At 42.2% G+C, this 15783-nt stretch overlaps 1 protein-coding gene across 1 annotated transcript in view; it reads right to left on the bottom strand.

Moving 5' to 3' along the window:
• Positions 1-9926, bottom strand: part of plcb3 (phospholipase C, beta 3 (phosphatidylinositol-specific)) — a 55506-nt gene extending 45580 nt beyond the window's left edge. Inside the window, exon 1 of the mRNA XM_033609297.2 lies at positions 9372-9926. Within this exon, the coding sequence (XP_033465188.1) occupies positions 9372-9470 (99 nt within the window). The 5' untranslated portion in view covers positions 9471-9926. The remainder of the gene's footprint in view (positions 1-9371) is intronic.
• Between the last annotated feature and the right edge of the window lie 5857 nt (positions 9927-15783).

Genomic DNA, 15783 nt, shown 5'->3' with positions numbered 1-15783 from the left:
ATCTTCTCCTTTTCTAAGATAATCCATCCACCTGGCAGGTGCGACATATCAAGATGCTGATAAACCCTTTGCATGATCCTGCTTAAAAATATCCAAAATAAAAACCATAATAGCTTTAACATGCCATTCTTTTGCAGCAGAAATGTAGTACAAAACCACGCAAAATCGCCCGGTGGCGGCAGAGGAATCAATGGTGAAATCAAAACGCCTTTACACTCTGCTCATAAAAATGAGCATATCTCAAAATTTGAACAATGTACGTAGTTCAAATAACCTATGGAGTGTTTGTTTTGTATATTAGGCAGAGGCAGAACATTCCTATTGCTGAGGTTAATGGGCTTAACAGCATCATTACTACACAGGGGTCACAATGAAAGGCCACTCTAGAATGTGCAGTTTCATCTCAGGAAAACAAAACAACAATTCACATTCCTAGCGCTACAGATGCCCCAAAGAATCAGTCAGTATCGTTCAGCGGGATAAAGGCGCTCTGTCACCTCTACACACCTGGACGATCACTATATGAAGTAGGTGTAAATAAGGCTGGGCAATATATCGATTTTATATCAACATCACGATATGAGACTAGATATAGTCTTAAAGTTTGTAATATTATAAGTGTTGTCTTTTCCTGGTTTTCAAGGCTGCATTACAGGAAAGTGATGTAATTTCCTGAACCCACTTTAACCCACTTAGTCATTATGTCCATATTACTGACGATCATGTATCAAAACTCTCATTGTGTATAGGGCTGCCACTAACGATTATTTTCATTGTCGACTAATCTGTCGATTATTTCTTCGATTAGTCGACTAATCATTTCATCAAAAAATGTGTTAAAATGTTGAAAAATGTCGGTCTGTCTCGCCCAAACCCCAAAATTACATCATCTAATGTTTTGTTTCATACTCACGCCAAAGGGTTTTAGTTCACTGTCACGGGAGAGTGTGTAAAGCTGCCAATATCTGAACGTAAGAAGCTGCAGTAAGAGTATTTTGGGGTACTTTTATAGTACTTTTCTATGAAAAATGACTCAAACCGATTAGTCGACTACTAAAATAGTCACCGATTATTTTAATAGTCGATTAGTCATCGATTAGTCGACTAATCGTGGCAGCCCTAATTGTGTAAATATATTGTGAAAGCACCAACAGTCAACAATATCAACAATATTTCTGGAGGTGCTATGAGTGTCCGTGTCGCAATTCAGTGACAAAAAAACAGGAAAACCTGCTGTCAAACTGAGCAACACTGCTATGACAGCACTAGCTTGGTGATGTCACCACAATCTTACACTAATAACCAGCGCATCACATTTGCCTACTTTGAATTTTATATGATGTTTTATATATAACTGGGCAGTGTAATAAAACAGACCGTTAAGAACAATAAGATAAGAGAGCTGCTGAATGCAAACTAAATCCGAATTTGGCGATTTTTGTTGTTGCTTCATGAGTTGCAAAAATCCTCATTCTTTCTCTTATCTAAGTAACTCATTTAAAACCCTATTTGGAGATACATTGTGACAAACAAGACCTCGACCAGCTCTACTGAGACACTGCAGTGTTTTAAAGCCTTTAAATACAGACAATTTATGACCAAATATTTGAAAGGGCTGTTTGGATACCATGTGTAGGAGTTGAGGACCCTTAACCCTAGTGAAGACCAGACTGGGATCTTAACTTACAGACGAGATAGACAGAAAGACGAGGACATAGGGGAAACAAAACTAAAACACAGGAAGCAAACTGAGACGAATAGAAGGAGGAAGAGAGAGTGATAGAAAGATGGCAGAGGAATGAATCGGGAAGAGATCACATATCCGATAGAGACACAGCAAGATTAAATGTGCAGTGATTGCAAGTGAAAGGGGAGGAGTAGATACGGAGCAGTCCAGATGTCGGTCCCACACTTCACATGTGGCTGTGGTTGACCTTCCACCTCTCTCTATCCATCCATTCATCCCTCGTTTCTCACCACGCTGTCAGGATGTCAGCAGTGTTTCTCGGCACGGCGTCAGACCTTCGCACAAGCCTGCATTTCCTCCTCCTCTTACTCCCACTCTCATTTCCTAAGACACTTACCCCTTCATTGACTGATAAGACAATTTGTGGCTTGTTGCTCTCACGCGTCTAACGCTAAACCGAGACATCACTTTCTGATACTGGCCCACAGGAACAATCGGCATGAAAATGGAGCCCATTATGTTTTCCCGTAAGGTCACCATGACACAGCATCTCTGCTTACAAAGGAGATCTGCTTCTAAGGATAGAAATGTTTTCATTATGATACATTAACTGTCACTTCTCAGGTGTACAATGCTTTCCAAGCTGTTACGAAACCATCTCTCCTTGTGTTGGGACTTTCAACACATCATATATCCAGTGTTATATCAGCAACATGAACAGTGCTGAGTCAGTAAGGAAAATATCTTTCTTATTTATCATACTTAATGAGAGCAATGATCATTCAAAGCTGCTACAGTGGATATTTTTTTATCAGTGCTGTGGCATCATAAAAACATTCAATGGTGTGATATGAAGTGTTTACTCAGATTTGGCCAAAGCCAAGCAGGAATGAAAAAACAAGATGATAAAAGGAGCTGCTTGGCGAGTCCCGACATGCAGGGGAAGAAAGCGTATAGGGGCAAAATTTGTAAGAGGGTTTGACTAATCTGTGTTTGGAAATGCAGTCTCATAACAGTCATGTAGACGGTGGGGATGGAGAGGAATTTGGAGGCAATTCCTGTATGAAGAAAGACATCCCAAAAGCCTGGATATGGGACTCCCTAAAAACAAGGGGTTTCATTCGGATGGGCATGGTTTTGCAGGATGTAGCTGTTGAGAGAGGTTTATCTTCCAGAAGGGGATTTCTTGGTTTGCTTGGGGTTAAAATGGATAGATATCTGGCAGAAAACCATCTCGGCAAACTTCTCCCATGTGTACTCTGTAACTGTCTCAGCCCTGCTCAGCCCGACCCCCAATCTGAGTGGATTTTTGTTGCTGGACATAACTAAGTTCATCTAAATGTCAATATATTTTTGCACCATATTTGTGCATATTTTCCAGGGTAATGTTAAGATGGTCAATTGGACATCAGCTGTCAGGTAAAAGTCTAGTTGCGGTTGCAGCTGTGCCAGCAGTGCTTGTTTACAGACTTATAAGCTTCTTCTTTTGCTGTGTTCAGGACCTTTAGGGGCTGCAATTGGGCATTGGTGTTTTGCTCCCAGTCAATAACATCGCTCACGTGAGGTTGGGAAAAAGGCAGCCCAGAGAAGCAGCATGCATACAAAAAGGAAGTTATGAAAATCACGGACGCAGTGCAGAAAAAAACGCATATACAAATGCAAAATGCCAAGCAGACAAAGCTGTCCAAAACAAGAGTAAATCTGGGGTCGACTTTTGCTTTCTCTGGTGAGCACTGAAGGAGAGAATGGTGACAGGATGCGGACGAAGAGCAACGTAGATTTGGCCTGTAGTGTGTTGGACAGGTGCCAGCAGTTAACACAGTTAGCTCGCTTTTCCATTACAACAAATGTGACGTTCCTCCAATAGGAGCTTGCAGTGTGGGTACAAGCAGTGTAAAGACAAGGGGCCAGGATTGAATGTTGTCTTTATAAACAGTAAGCGACAATTCCTCCATAGTTTAGCTTTAAAACTACTGAAAAACAAACAGATGTCAGTCATCTCCACGCAGCATCATATGCCTGGAAAACTGCCAAGGAAAATGTTGATCTGCTTTAGAATAAAACATAAGTCATTGTTGAATGGATTTCCAGGAAACATTAAACTGGTGCTGAGGTTAACAATGGCACCCTTAAACAAACACAAATACGCTCATTTGCTCTCTCGCTGAGTCTAAGATTACAAGTTTGATTACGATTGTTAGCTTAATAGCATAAAGAACAATATTTGATAGTTCAGTGGACTGAATAAACATGATGCAATGTAATCACGTGTGAGATTTTGTCTTCAAATGTCCGCACATGCAAGAAATCTGGGTGTCATTGTTTGTTTCATGTTTTAAAATGTCCCCTTTCTCCAATTCATGATGCTAAGCTAAGCTAACTGGCTGCTGGGTGTAGTTTCATGTTTACCGAACAGACGAGAGTGGTATCTTCTTACCTGATATTCACCTAGAAAGCGGATATGCAAGTTTCCCAAAACGTCAAATTGTTCCTTACAGTACTAGATATTTGGCTTATTTCAGCTAACTACATGAATGATACAAACTTTCATGCATGCATCACTCATAAGCAGCATGTGGGCACTCAGTATTTTCACACTAGATGAGGGTGGTGAAAACAGTAGATCAAAAAATGCAGAGTCAGGATACTTGTGAATGGGGAACAAGTGTCCACAGTCAGTTTGGTTTGGCAACATACTATGATAAACACTGAGGACAACAGTGGCATTAAAGTGTCTTTTGTGTCCTCAACAGTTGCCAAGATCATATTTCTGAGCTCCTCTAAGCGAACTGTGGTGCAGCCTGTAAGGTCTGACAAAACAGTCCCTACCAAATTGCAGGAAACAACCTCGAAATGCATCATTTTACGGTGCATCGTGCTCACACGCTCACGTTACAGGCATTTTGACCTGCAGCCAAGACTGTCACATTCCCAAAACTCTGTCCAATTAATGAGCAACTGGTGATCTCATGTGACTTTGTTTATAAGCCTTGGTTTGCTTGTAATTGTGCAATGTGAACATAAGCAAATTAAAACCAAAAAAAAAAAAAGTGCACGTGTCCCATGTGGTTCTGACCAAGGAAAACCTGTAGGAGTGTTTGTACCCTGAGAAAAATTCTGCCTTTGTTGTGCCTGTTTTGAAAGTATATGCATGCAAAGGCACATGTTGTACAGGGAAGTGAAACAGTGGAAGTGTATTTGCATACCAGGTGCAAATATAATCCATCTGAATGAAAGCTGGGAACACTCTGCAAAAGGGGCAAATGTTGATGTTAGGTGTAAAGATGATTGTGAGTTTGACTTTTTTTTTTGCACTCCACAGCACAGCGACGGAGAGCCGAGATGCTCTGTAGACGAGCTGTCTGTCTCTGTTTGTTTAATTGGTTGTTTAGGAGGAATTTTAACTGAATTCCAGTTGGAATTCATTTAAATTGAATTGTGGCCGAGGCTGCGAGAGGGTGGAGCAGCTGCAGACGGTAGGGGAGGGAGGGAAGGGGAAGAGAGGGAAAATGGTTTGGCTCTGGAGCCTTACAACAAGCTGGAACAGGAAGTCATTCAACGTCAAACACACACCCAGAACAAAACAACCACACACACACACACACACACACACACACACACACACGAGCACGCGTGTGCACACAAGCCGAAACACAGAGGAAAGACGGACAACTTGGAATGCATTCCTCCTCCCTCCCCCCCGTTCATGACTCAGTATGTCTGTGTGTATCATTTGATGTGCAGTGGACATACAGTGGACGGCAGCAGCAGCTCAGTGACAGAGGAGTGTTTGGGTTGAAAAGTGAAGAAGGAAAAAGAGACAAAAGTATGAAGAGATGAAGGAATAAGTTATGTGGAGCGAGGGCATGGTGATGAAGAGGAGGGGTGAAAAGAGAGGGATGGGGTCATAAGAGGGGTTTTCATGTAAACAAACTGCACTGGCCTTGGGCCCTTTCTGTCTGTGTGTGTGTGTCCTAATTCTTTTCTCACTTTGCGAAGGCCTTTAAGGACTACTCCAAGTTTTTGGGACAGAAGCCCATTGGTCAACTTCCTTGTTAAAACACAGACAGACACTAAAATAATCCATGGGTCGCCGGTAGAATATTATTCCTGAGCTTCATGTGAAAACTAAAAAAAAAAAAAAAAAGACAGTGCTTTATGACAAGCAGCTCTTTTACTCAATTACAGTTCGATTTATCGTATGCTCAGGTGATCAATACATCTTGACCATAAACCTTAATAAACTCTAAGCAACTCCTGTGGTTCAGTTACTGCTGCAGCACAGTACATGCCCTTTGTTTCCTGCACAACAGAGCCACACTGAGTCATGCTTAATTTGATATGGGTAACCTTCAGTGTCCCCCAGAGTCTGCTCTTAAACCTGAACTTGTAAAAAACTGCATGTACCCTGACTTTGGAATCTTTTACAAGATTTCGAAACGCCGCCTTCATACCAGGCATTCAAATGCCATATTAAGAAAAAGTTTCATGAGTAATTCGACTGTGTTAAATAGAAAAACTCTCTCTTTTCTGCATTTCAGGCCCTTTCTAAGGATGCTAAATGCTTTTGCTATGTGAGAAAGTTGTAAATGTATTTTTTATGTGAATCAGTGTTAACTCTACCCTGCCGATTTGGCCACTTTCTTCTTCTAGAAGAGAACGTGTATTTCAAGAGAACTTCCTGGTTAAAAAGTTTCAGCAAAATAAAAATAAAATGAACACTCAGCTGTGCAGCTGCAACAAGTTGTTATTTTCTTAAGTTTGAGATGCTGCTACAGAGTTCTGATGGAGCCCAAATGATTGACTTTTAACAGTGTTATTTATTTAGCTGTAGCCATTGGGATCGATACATCAATTCAATGATCAAGGATCTCATATCATCAATGCAAAGTGAAAACACAGATACATATCGTCATCTTTAAGATATGCCTGTGTCACCATTTCTGTCCGAGCACACCTCTTTCTGAAACATTCCAACACTGCAAACTGCCAAGCAGACAAGAAAAAGACAATGAGGATATTAACTGATATCGTCTCACATCGATCGCCGGCCCCTGAATTGAACTGAATCGACTCAAAGTCATATTGTGGCAGACTTTGTCACATCAGCAAATACTGTACTGTTGTCCAATCATATCGTGATTAAAGTTATGATTTACACCCCTAGATACAAGTATGACAAAGTGAGCAAATAAGGTGATCATCAAGAAGACTGAGAGTCTTAACTTGCAATAAGTCTCGTCTTTACACTCCACTTACATCATGGATTTGGCAAGAAATTTGCCTGATTGTTTTATGGGGGGAAAAAATGGATTCTTTAATGACTTTTCTACAAGATGTGGACAAGCACAGGCATCATTTGTGATGACAGAAACAGGGTAATTAGAAGATGTGAAACTTGTCTCACTCAGCAGGGTTACTGCTGTGCATTAGCTGGGTAACAGCTGCAACTCACAATTAGTTTTAGAAGTCATCTGAACTTCAGGAAATCATGAAAAATGCAATGCAAACAGTTTTCCCCAAAGGTCAGGATTTCATCTTTGCTTTGCTTGTTTAACCAACTCATAGTCCAACACTCGAAGATAATCAAAGAGGAGAAAGGAAAGCAATATATCCTCCTATTTGCAGAGCTAGAAACAGAGAAAGTCTAGCATTTTGCCCTCATAAAAAAAATGATTTCACCGTTCTAAAAATTGTTTACAGCTAATTTTCTGTGGATCTGCAATCAAATGACTGACTAATTGTTTCAGCACAGCTCAGTGTGCGGACCAGATGCCGCAGTCCAGATGACACCATAATACCAATTTACTGACTTAAACAGTGTTTGTCAAAACTCATTATTGAGAGAAAAGGAATTAGACGACTGATTAACTCGCCTTAATGTGACATTTGCATTATGGATTTGGCAGGAAATCTGTGAAATGGCCTTATGGGACAAAAAGACGGCTATACAGTTTCTGCTTGTAAATTCAGGCCAAGTAGAAAAATCATTCGTGCAACATTTACATTGTTGGCCAGCGTTTCTCTTCCAGATTTTAAGGGGTTTTGAATTTGCTTGGCTTCACACATCACAATCTTTAGAATCCTGAATTGTCAGGCTGATCCAAGGCTTGATTTACTGAATATAAGCACTATGTCAACCACGGTCTCATTTATTATATTGATGTCTAACAATGGAGCATCTTTGACATCTCGTCCCCAAACACAAAAGCATTCCTGTGATTATTTATTTAATTCCGCATTTTAGAAAACTGGCATTTTTCCTCTCTCCCCCTCTCTCATCTCCTCCACATCCCTCCTCTCCCAGATGTGCGCTCTCTCTCTCTCTCTCTCTCTCTCTCCATTTCTCCTCCGTAATTCACATGTTGATTTTAGCAGGCAACAGCAAATAGAGGGGACGAAAGATATACAAGGAGAAGGCATGCATATGTTTTCGAGTGTTCACACACTTAATCACCACCATGGCCATTTCCTGGGAATTCCCTTTGAGAGAGAGACAGAGGGAGTTAGTGTGTGTGAGAGAAGGAGAGAAAGAAAGGAAATCAAAAGGACATGGTATGCACTGTTTGCGTGACAAGACCCTTCTTCTGAGGCCAGGCACACACATGCACACACGCGCACATTGTGTCATCATTACAATGTGTGTGAAGCTCTGTTGCTGATATATGGTTTTATAATAGGGGTTGTCCATTTTTCTTTATGTCTGTGTGTGTGCGCATGTTACACCACACCTGACCTCACATCTACAAAGTATGATAACAGCCGTATTGGAACTCTGGACCTTTCTATATAAAGTTTCAATGAGCCACACACTTGCATGCAACAGTTGGAAGACACAGGCCTGCGGTTAGAGTCAGATCAGTCAGCAACTCAGTTAATCATTGATCACACACACACCTACATTCTCTAGGGAGAGGATTGCAGAATGGCCATGCACTCTGTCTGAGATAACCCCAGCACACACACACACACACACACACACAGGAACACACACACACACACAATTATTAGGGTCAATGGCACGGGCAGGCGCATGTCAGGGTTGCCAGACAAGCTGCGCGGAGGGAAAAATAGGACAGAAACAGTAGTTTAAATCTTTATGTTGGAGTCAAAGAAACAAAACACACAGTAAACATTCTGATACAGTTTTAACAGAACTCAAAAGGGGATGTTTCAGAGTGTGAGGTGCACTCAAAAAAAATTTCAGACTCCCACTCGGACAGGTGCTCTCTCCTCTAATCCGCTGGGAAAAAAGGGGGAAAGTAGAGAAGGAAATAAGAGGAAAAGGAGAAAAGAGGGCGTCTGAGCTGAACCTGAGCCCGAGCAAAACCGGCTTGACAAGAATTCAACACAACACACACATTCAAGCGCCTGCTGGCAACTACTGGGGAGTTTTCTACTAGAGTATCTGATTAACACACGCTCACAAATATAGTGGTCTTCTGTGTGAGGCTGTGCACACACACCTGCACACCACAAACACACGTTATCTGTGTCTGTATCTTTCCAACACACACACCAGTCTCGTGTGTCACTTCACAACAGTGGGCCCTCTGTCAAAAGCTGTCATGTCTCATGCTGGCTCTCATCAGAAGGACTGTCTTGATCATGAAACAATGATTCGTTTCACTTTGCGGCATGTATTGAGTGCTGTCTGTGGGAGGGAAACATAAAACATTCTCACCTCGTCCCATTTGATGAATTTGCCCCCCTTCTTCAGCGCTTCATGGACGGACACGGGTTTGAGCTGCAGCGCGTGGACTCCCGGCTTGGCCCCGGCCATGGCGAGGGACTCCCTGCCCGGGTGCCAACGCCTAAACCCCGGCTAAGGCGAGCTGGACTCCTCGGAAGGAACAAAAACTGCTCTTCCTTCCTCCGCTTCCACCCCGGAGCTTCTTTTTCTTTTCCGGGGAGCGCGTGAATTGAAAGGACGAGGGGAGGGGAAAGTTTTTCAGACGCCGACCTCAAAAGTTAGTGAACCTCACCGAGAGTTTGAAGAACATGAGGAGTAAAATCCAGAGAGGGAGAAAGACAGGAGTGTTGCAGGCGGCGCGCACCGCCGCTGTCTTCTCGTCCGCGTCCACGCAACACGGCGGCGCGCCTGGAACTCCACTTTTTTTTATTATAGGCTTTGATTCATATATTTGTTTATTTATGCAGGATCCTTTAATCGCGCACGTGAGCCCGCGGAGAGATCCTTTCCTTCCTTCCTCCCATCTGGTCGACCCCTCTCCTCTCCTCTCGCTCCTCTCTACCAACTTTCTCTGCTGCTTCCTCTCTCTCTTGTCGCCTCCAACGCGTTTCTTCTTTTCTCCTCCTCCTCTCCTCCCTGCATGTTTTCTGTGGAAAAAAAAGACAAGATTCCGAGGAGAGAGTGAGAGAGAGAATGGCAGCGTCAGATAGCGCTGAGTGAATGAGAAATGAGACAGGAGGAGGAGGGGGGTTCGGAGTTTGTGTAAAAGGGGTGTGTTTTAATTCAGTTCCCCTGTCTGACAGTCTGTCTGCATGCCTCCTAAATGTCATTGTGTTTATTCAGAACATGATCGTGTGTGTTTTTTTCTGAAATTATATTGATTTGTCCCTATTTGTTAAAGTTTACACAACTTTGACTTCATCGCCAAATCTCTCCACCTGCAGTCTGCTGGAAGTTAAAGGTGCACCCCAATGATTCAGTATTGTACTTTCATAAAGTTGTGTCTCTTGTGAGAGGCAGATTTAAAACAGAATTGTCAAAATCAAAGCAGCAGAGGCTGAGATATCCTGACTTTTGTTCCTGAGCTCGATCCTACACTTCCCACAATGCAACTGCAAAGTATTTTTCATTAAACACCCCTTTGATAAAAAAAAGCCCTTGTCTTTCTCCATGTAGTAATACAGACATTTAATTAAAAAAAGTGTTGTTTCCAAGCCCAGGTCGAGATAACCCTTGTGACATCACTATTATAAGACAGTGGGCCCCTGGACACAGATGCCCAGTAAAGGGCCCCACCTCCTGTCCTACTCAGCAAAACACACAGGTGGATGTGTTTTTGTGTCTTTTTTGTAGTCATTTAAGTCTCTTCGAGATAACTTTGTGTCTCTTGTGGTCATTTTATGTCACTTTGTGGTTGTTTTGCTTGTTTTTTAGTTATTCTTTGTCTCTTTGTGATTCTTTTGCATCTCTCTTTGGTCTGTTTGTGTCTCTTTGTGGTCATTTTAAGTGTCCTTTTGGTCAATACAGGTTAATTAGAGTGACATTTTGCAGGAGGCAGCCTGCATTTTGGGCCCCTGGGCCTGTGCCCCGTAGGCCCATTCAATAATCAATCCATGGACATTACAAGGGTCATTTTTTCTAACAGCTTTTCTGGAGCCAATGAGGAAATTATACAACAAAAAATCTATTACTTCCCATTTCGACTACATTGATCTTGATGTGTAAAATCTGTGGAGTGTCCTTTTGATGAGCTTCAAGTGCTGCAGCCATCAGCAGCACAGATATGAAACTGAAGTGTATTTGGAATAAACACAAGCCTTGCATGATCTGTAGCACAGTGCTAAATAAAAGTATAAATCTACATTTATTTTAAGGTAGGTAAAGGTACAAGGTAATAAAAGGCTTAAGAATGGGAAAATGTTTCCTTTTTTGTTGTTTATCTTTTTTTTTTTCAGTTAGACACCTTCCCCTCTTCAGGCGTCTTAACACCCCTCAGTTAAAAGAGTCCATGAGCAACTCTTTGGTTTCTTTAATTTCCGTTGATGACTGGGCACAGGAAGACATTGCTTTGTTTTAAATGAATTGCTCAACATTTAGGGAACTATGCACCAGCGTTTTCTTGATGAGAACTACATGATAAGATCAGTGCCACTCTCATGTCTGTTTGCTAAATGTGAAGCTACAGTCAACAGCTGGTTGCGTTAGACACTGGAAGCAGGGGGAGACAGCTGGATTGAAATAGAGGTTAGTTTAAAAGTACAGTAAAACACTGCAGCAGCTCCTCATATGTTTTGCATGCGAAATAATCAGTAACTTAAGATGCCGAATAAATTTAAATATTACTCATGTAAATGGAGTAGAGTCGAAATATGAAGCAGCAGCACTGCTAATTCACTTTGTTGCTGAGAGCTGGCAGCACGAGGTAACAAAATCCACCCATCAATCTTTCTCAAAATGTCCAACTGCTTCTTTGAGGGGCTACAAACCAAAAAGGTTGGATAAAAATGGTGTAAGGTCCATCTCTATTTAATATCACAGGCACACATACATGCCTGGAGAAATATATATAGTAGTCTCCTACTTACTGTAGTCTGCAGGAAGCAAAGGGACTGTTTAATTCTTCAAAGTACCTTTGATTTTAATTGCATTAAATGATTTTCCCCGGTGCTGACAGTGACAGATTACTTATGCATCCAGTAATGTTATTAAAAATATGGTAGCAGTTATCATGGTTATTGGAAATACACAGTAATGAGTTTAGAGGTAACTTTAACTTTGTCAGATTGTGAGATTAAGGGTATATTTTATAAATGACGATATTAAATCTGCATCACAGAGACAGGAGATAATTCAGAGGATTTGGCAGTAAGGTAATTTAAGCCACCGAAAGTCATCAGGTAACTTTCCTCTGCCTGCTCCTCATCAGTGGCAGTGTATCATGTTTTAAGAAGTGCGAGTGTGAAGGAGGCTGCATAGTAACAATCCCATCCAAATCCTGCTGCCAAGCAACATTACAACTTGGACTTCTCATAAAAAAAACCCTACGGAGCAACAGCTTTTTTGGAAACCGTTGCCATTCTCCAACTCCCTAACTACACCCTGCAGGAATGTCTGCTATGCTGCAGCCTGCTGACTGCAGACGGTGTGTTTTTCCTCGACCAAAACCAAAGTGAAGAAGAGGAAATCCAATGAAAACGCACGAGAATCAATCAGAAATAATCTGTCATGAACACAGAGTCCATATTTGTCTCTAGAAAGTGCTGGTGCCAGTGTTACATGACCACGAAGAGGTGCACACATCCAATGGGAGATAGACTGTTAAACAATTCAGCAGCTAGACAGATTGACATTGATGTAGTTGTGTGTGTGTGTCTTTGTATATCTGAGCTGTGTGTGTTTGAGTCTGGGCCGTAACTGAGTCCAGGTGGACTTGATTAATCTGATCTTGAATCACCACACACAGACACATGCACGCACACATGACCTCTCAAATGACAACAAACAAATAGAAAATGGGCACATGCATATGCATCCTTTCAGCAGCACGGCATAAGCGGGGATATTATGTTTCTATGGTGCATAATAAAATGCATGCACACTAATACACACAAATGCACTTCCTTCGAGCCAGACCATGTTGTGTTGAAGGCTGCATTTGAAGTGCAGGCACCTGTGGTGTCAATAGACAGCCTTCTCCCTCCATTCACCACTCTGTCTCTCGTTTTACAAACACAATCTCTCTTTAGGTCTCTCCGTCCAAGATAAAAACATTCCCTCTCTCCTCCTTTGTGTTTTTCCCTTATCTCCTGCTCTCTCATTCCAACAGGTGTCCAGCTTCCATTGGTTAATGCGACATGATGTGCAAGCTGCTCATCTGAATAAATATGAAAATAGGCAATAACACATATTGCACTCTGAAGAAAGAGTAAATGTAGATGAGCAGGCTTTTTGTTTTTTGTTTCTCCTCAGAATCAACCTCATATTTCTTCTGAATGCTTTGGCTCCCCAGTACATTTCTGACTCCTGTCCAGTCAGCTCTCTCACGCAGGAGGTTCTCTAACTGTAACAGGAATAGATCTACCCCTGGTGAGGGTTCCGTGGCCCTGCTTTCTAGAAGTCACAACTGTGTCCACACTAAAACTTAGTGACTGTGTGTGTTTGGAGTTTGTGTCTGTGGAGTGTATGAGGGGTGGTTTTGAGTTTTTGTTTTTGTCTGTCACTCCCCAACTTTGTTCTAGACTAACAACTATCAGATGGGTTGCCATGAAATGGGGTACAGACATTCATGGTCCCCAGAGGATGAACCATAAGCCGCTTTTTTTTTACTGGATGAAGAAACACAAACACCCACAAACATCTGGCTTTTGTGTTTGATGAGGAAAGTTACATTTGGCATTCATTCCCAGATAAATGACTTTGCAGTAGGCATAGGTATTTAGCAGCTCCAGCACTGACTGGCTCCAATCAATGTCAATGGAAATATGACACCCTCATGAATGTACTAATTCTCGACCTTTTTCCGATGCGATGCAATAACGGGCCTCAACAACATACCAAATGGCTCCAACCAAGCAGCACTTTACATTGTTTAAAATTAGTCAGTAGCGAGTCTCAAAGAGACTTAAGTAACCGCTGTAACATCTTTACCAGCCCCCGTGCTGCTTTCTACTGTTTCTAACCCTGTTTTCTGGCTCGTTTTGGACATTGAATGCGACATAAGTAAATAAAAGATAAAGCAATACACCCCTCTGGTCTAATGGCAATGGGGAAAGCAGTCTATTGCCAATTTTTAGCTGGTTTTCCCACATTTAAAAAAAAAAAGTGCTAATTTTGGTGGGAAAAGGGGTAAAAAGACAATGTAGCCTTAAATGACACCCTGGTGTTTCCTCTAGCCCCACCAGCAGGTTAGAATTTTTGGTTTTCAGTGACATGTCCTGACAACTACTGGTTGGGCTGCATCAAAACAGCTGCAGTGTCCTCACAAGCCCTCTCCATAAGACCACTAAAGTAAGGGGTAAAGCTGAGACAGAAATGGGAGCAAAAGAGGACAAGCAGAGTGAAGGGAGGATCATTCAATTTGAAAAAAAAAACAAAATAAGAGGATTTATGGGCGAAGGAGGGGAGTAGGGACAAAGATATTTTACATTCATGGGAAATGTAACAGGATGAACGTGAGATCTTATCATGTTCAGGTATTCACTCTTTTGTGCTCAGTTTGACAAGGAAGCCGAGTTTAGTCTTTCCTTATTACCTTTCACATACAGTGGCACGCAAGTGTTGGAAACAAATAAATAAAGTAAGTAAGAAAGAGTGAGAGAAGGGCCACAGGGAGGCAGGACGGCTGCAGAGTTTGGAATAAGTGTAGGCTGCCAGAAGAAAATAAAAGGAGAACTCATAATGGCCTGGTAATAAAGAGGGTTATGAAAAGAGACAAAAGAGGGACAACAGAGGTTAAAAATGGAACAAAGTGAAGGACAGAGACACATGGAAAAGATGTTGTGGAGAAAGGGAAGACCCCCAACCACTCCCCTCTCTCTCCTCCTCTCTCTCTTTCTCTCTCTCTCTCTCTCTCTCTCTCTCTCTCTCTCTTTCTAGTAACAGCCAGATCTTTCTCTCCAACGCAAAGCCAAGGACTCACAAAGACACATTGTATGAAGACACACAGGCATATTCACTGTCTCACCACACACTGCCCCCTCTCCACACACACCCACACATTTGCACGCACAGAAACACACAAGCATGTACAGTACACACACCAGTTTTAATAAGAAAGGCCTGACTCAGTCAACAGTGGCAATAAAAGCTTGATCAGATTACCCTCCACAGCACTGCAGAGAGTTTGGCCTGAAGTCGCTGACAGTTCACTGGAGACTGGACCCATCTGTCTCCATAACACTGCATGGTTATTGTGGAGAAAGAGCTATGGTGTGGGCATGTGAGCAAAGTGCTGATTACAGTTTTCCCCCAGAAGAGGCATTCATAGACAACGCAGATGGATGTGATGACTGAGAACCAAAGTATCTTTCATGATAGTTCCATTCATCACAGTCCACTCTGTCCAAATGAGATTCGCTCCAGCTGTCAATCCCCACAGCCTGCAGCATGGAAATGCTCCACATGGGGGACTGAACCCAAGATTTGTACGCCATCACCACGTCTGCAATATAATCCTATACTGCCATCTAGTGGCAGTATAGGATTATACTGCCACTAGATGGCAGTATAGGATTATACTATACTGCCATCTAGTGGTTGCATGGCAACACTACCCTCCCCTTTGCGCAGTGCTGGGTGGATTGTGCAACAGTTAGGAATGTGAGTGCACTAGTTTAAAGTCTGCGTCAGTCAGTTGTCCTCTGTTGTGAGAACGGGGGTGTAGGCTACCTGAGTGTGTGCACAC

The sequence above is a fragment of the Epinephelus lanceolatus genome, chromosome 22, assembly GCF_041903045.1.
Source record: "Epinephelus lanceolatus isolate andai-2023 chromosome 22, ASM4190304v1, whole genome shotgun sequence".
Classification (NCBI taxonomy): Eukaryota; Metazoa; Chordata; class Actinopteri; order Perciformes; family Serranidae; genus Epinephelus; species Epinephelus lanceolatus.
This window is presented reverse-complemented; position numbering and strand designations above follow the sequence as displayed.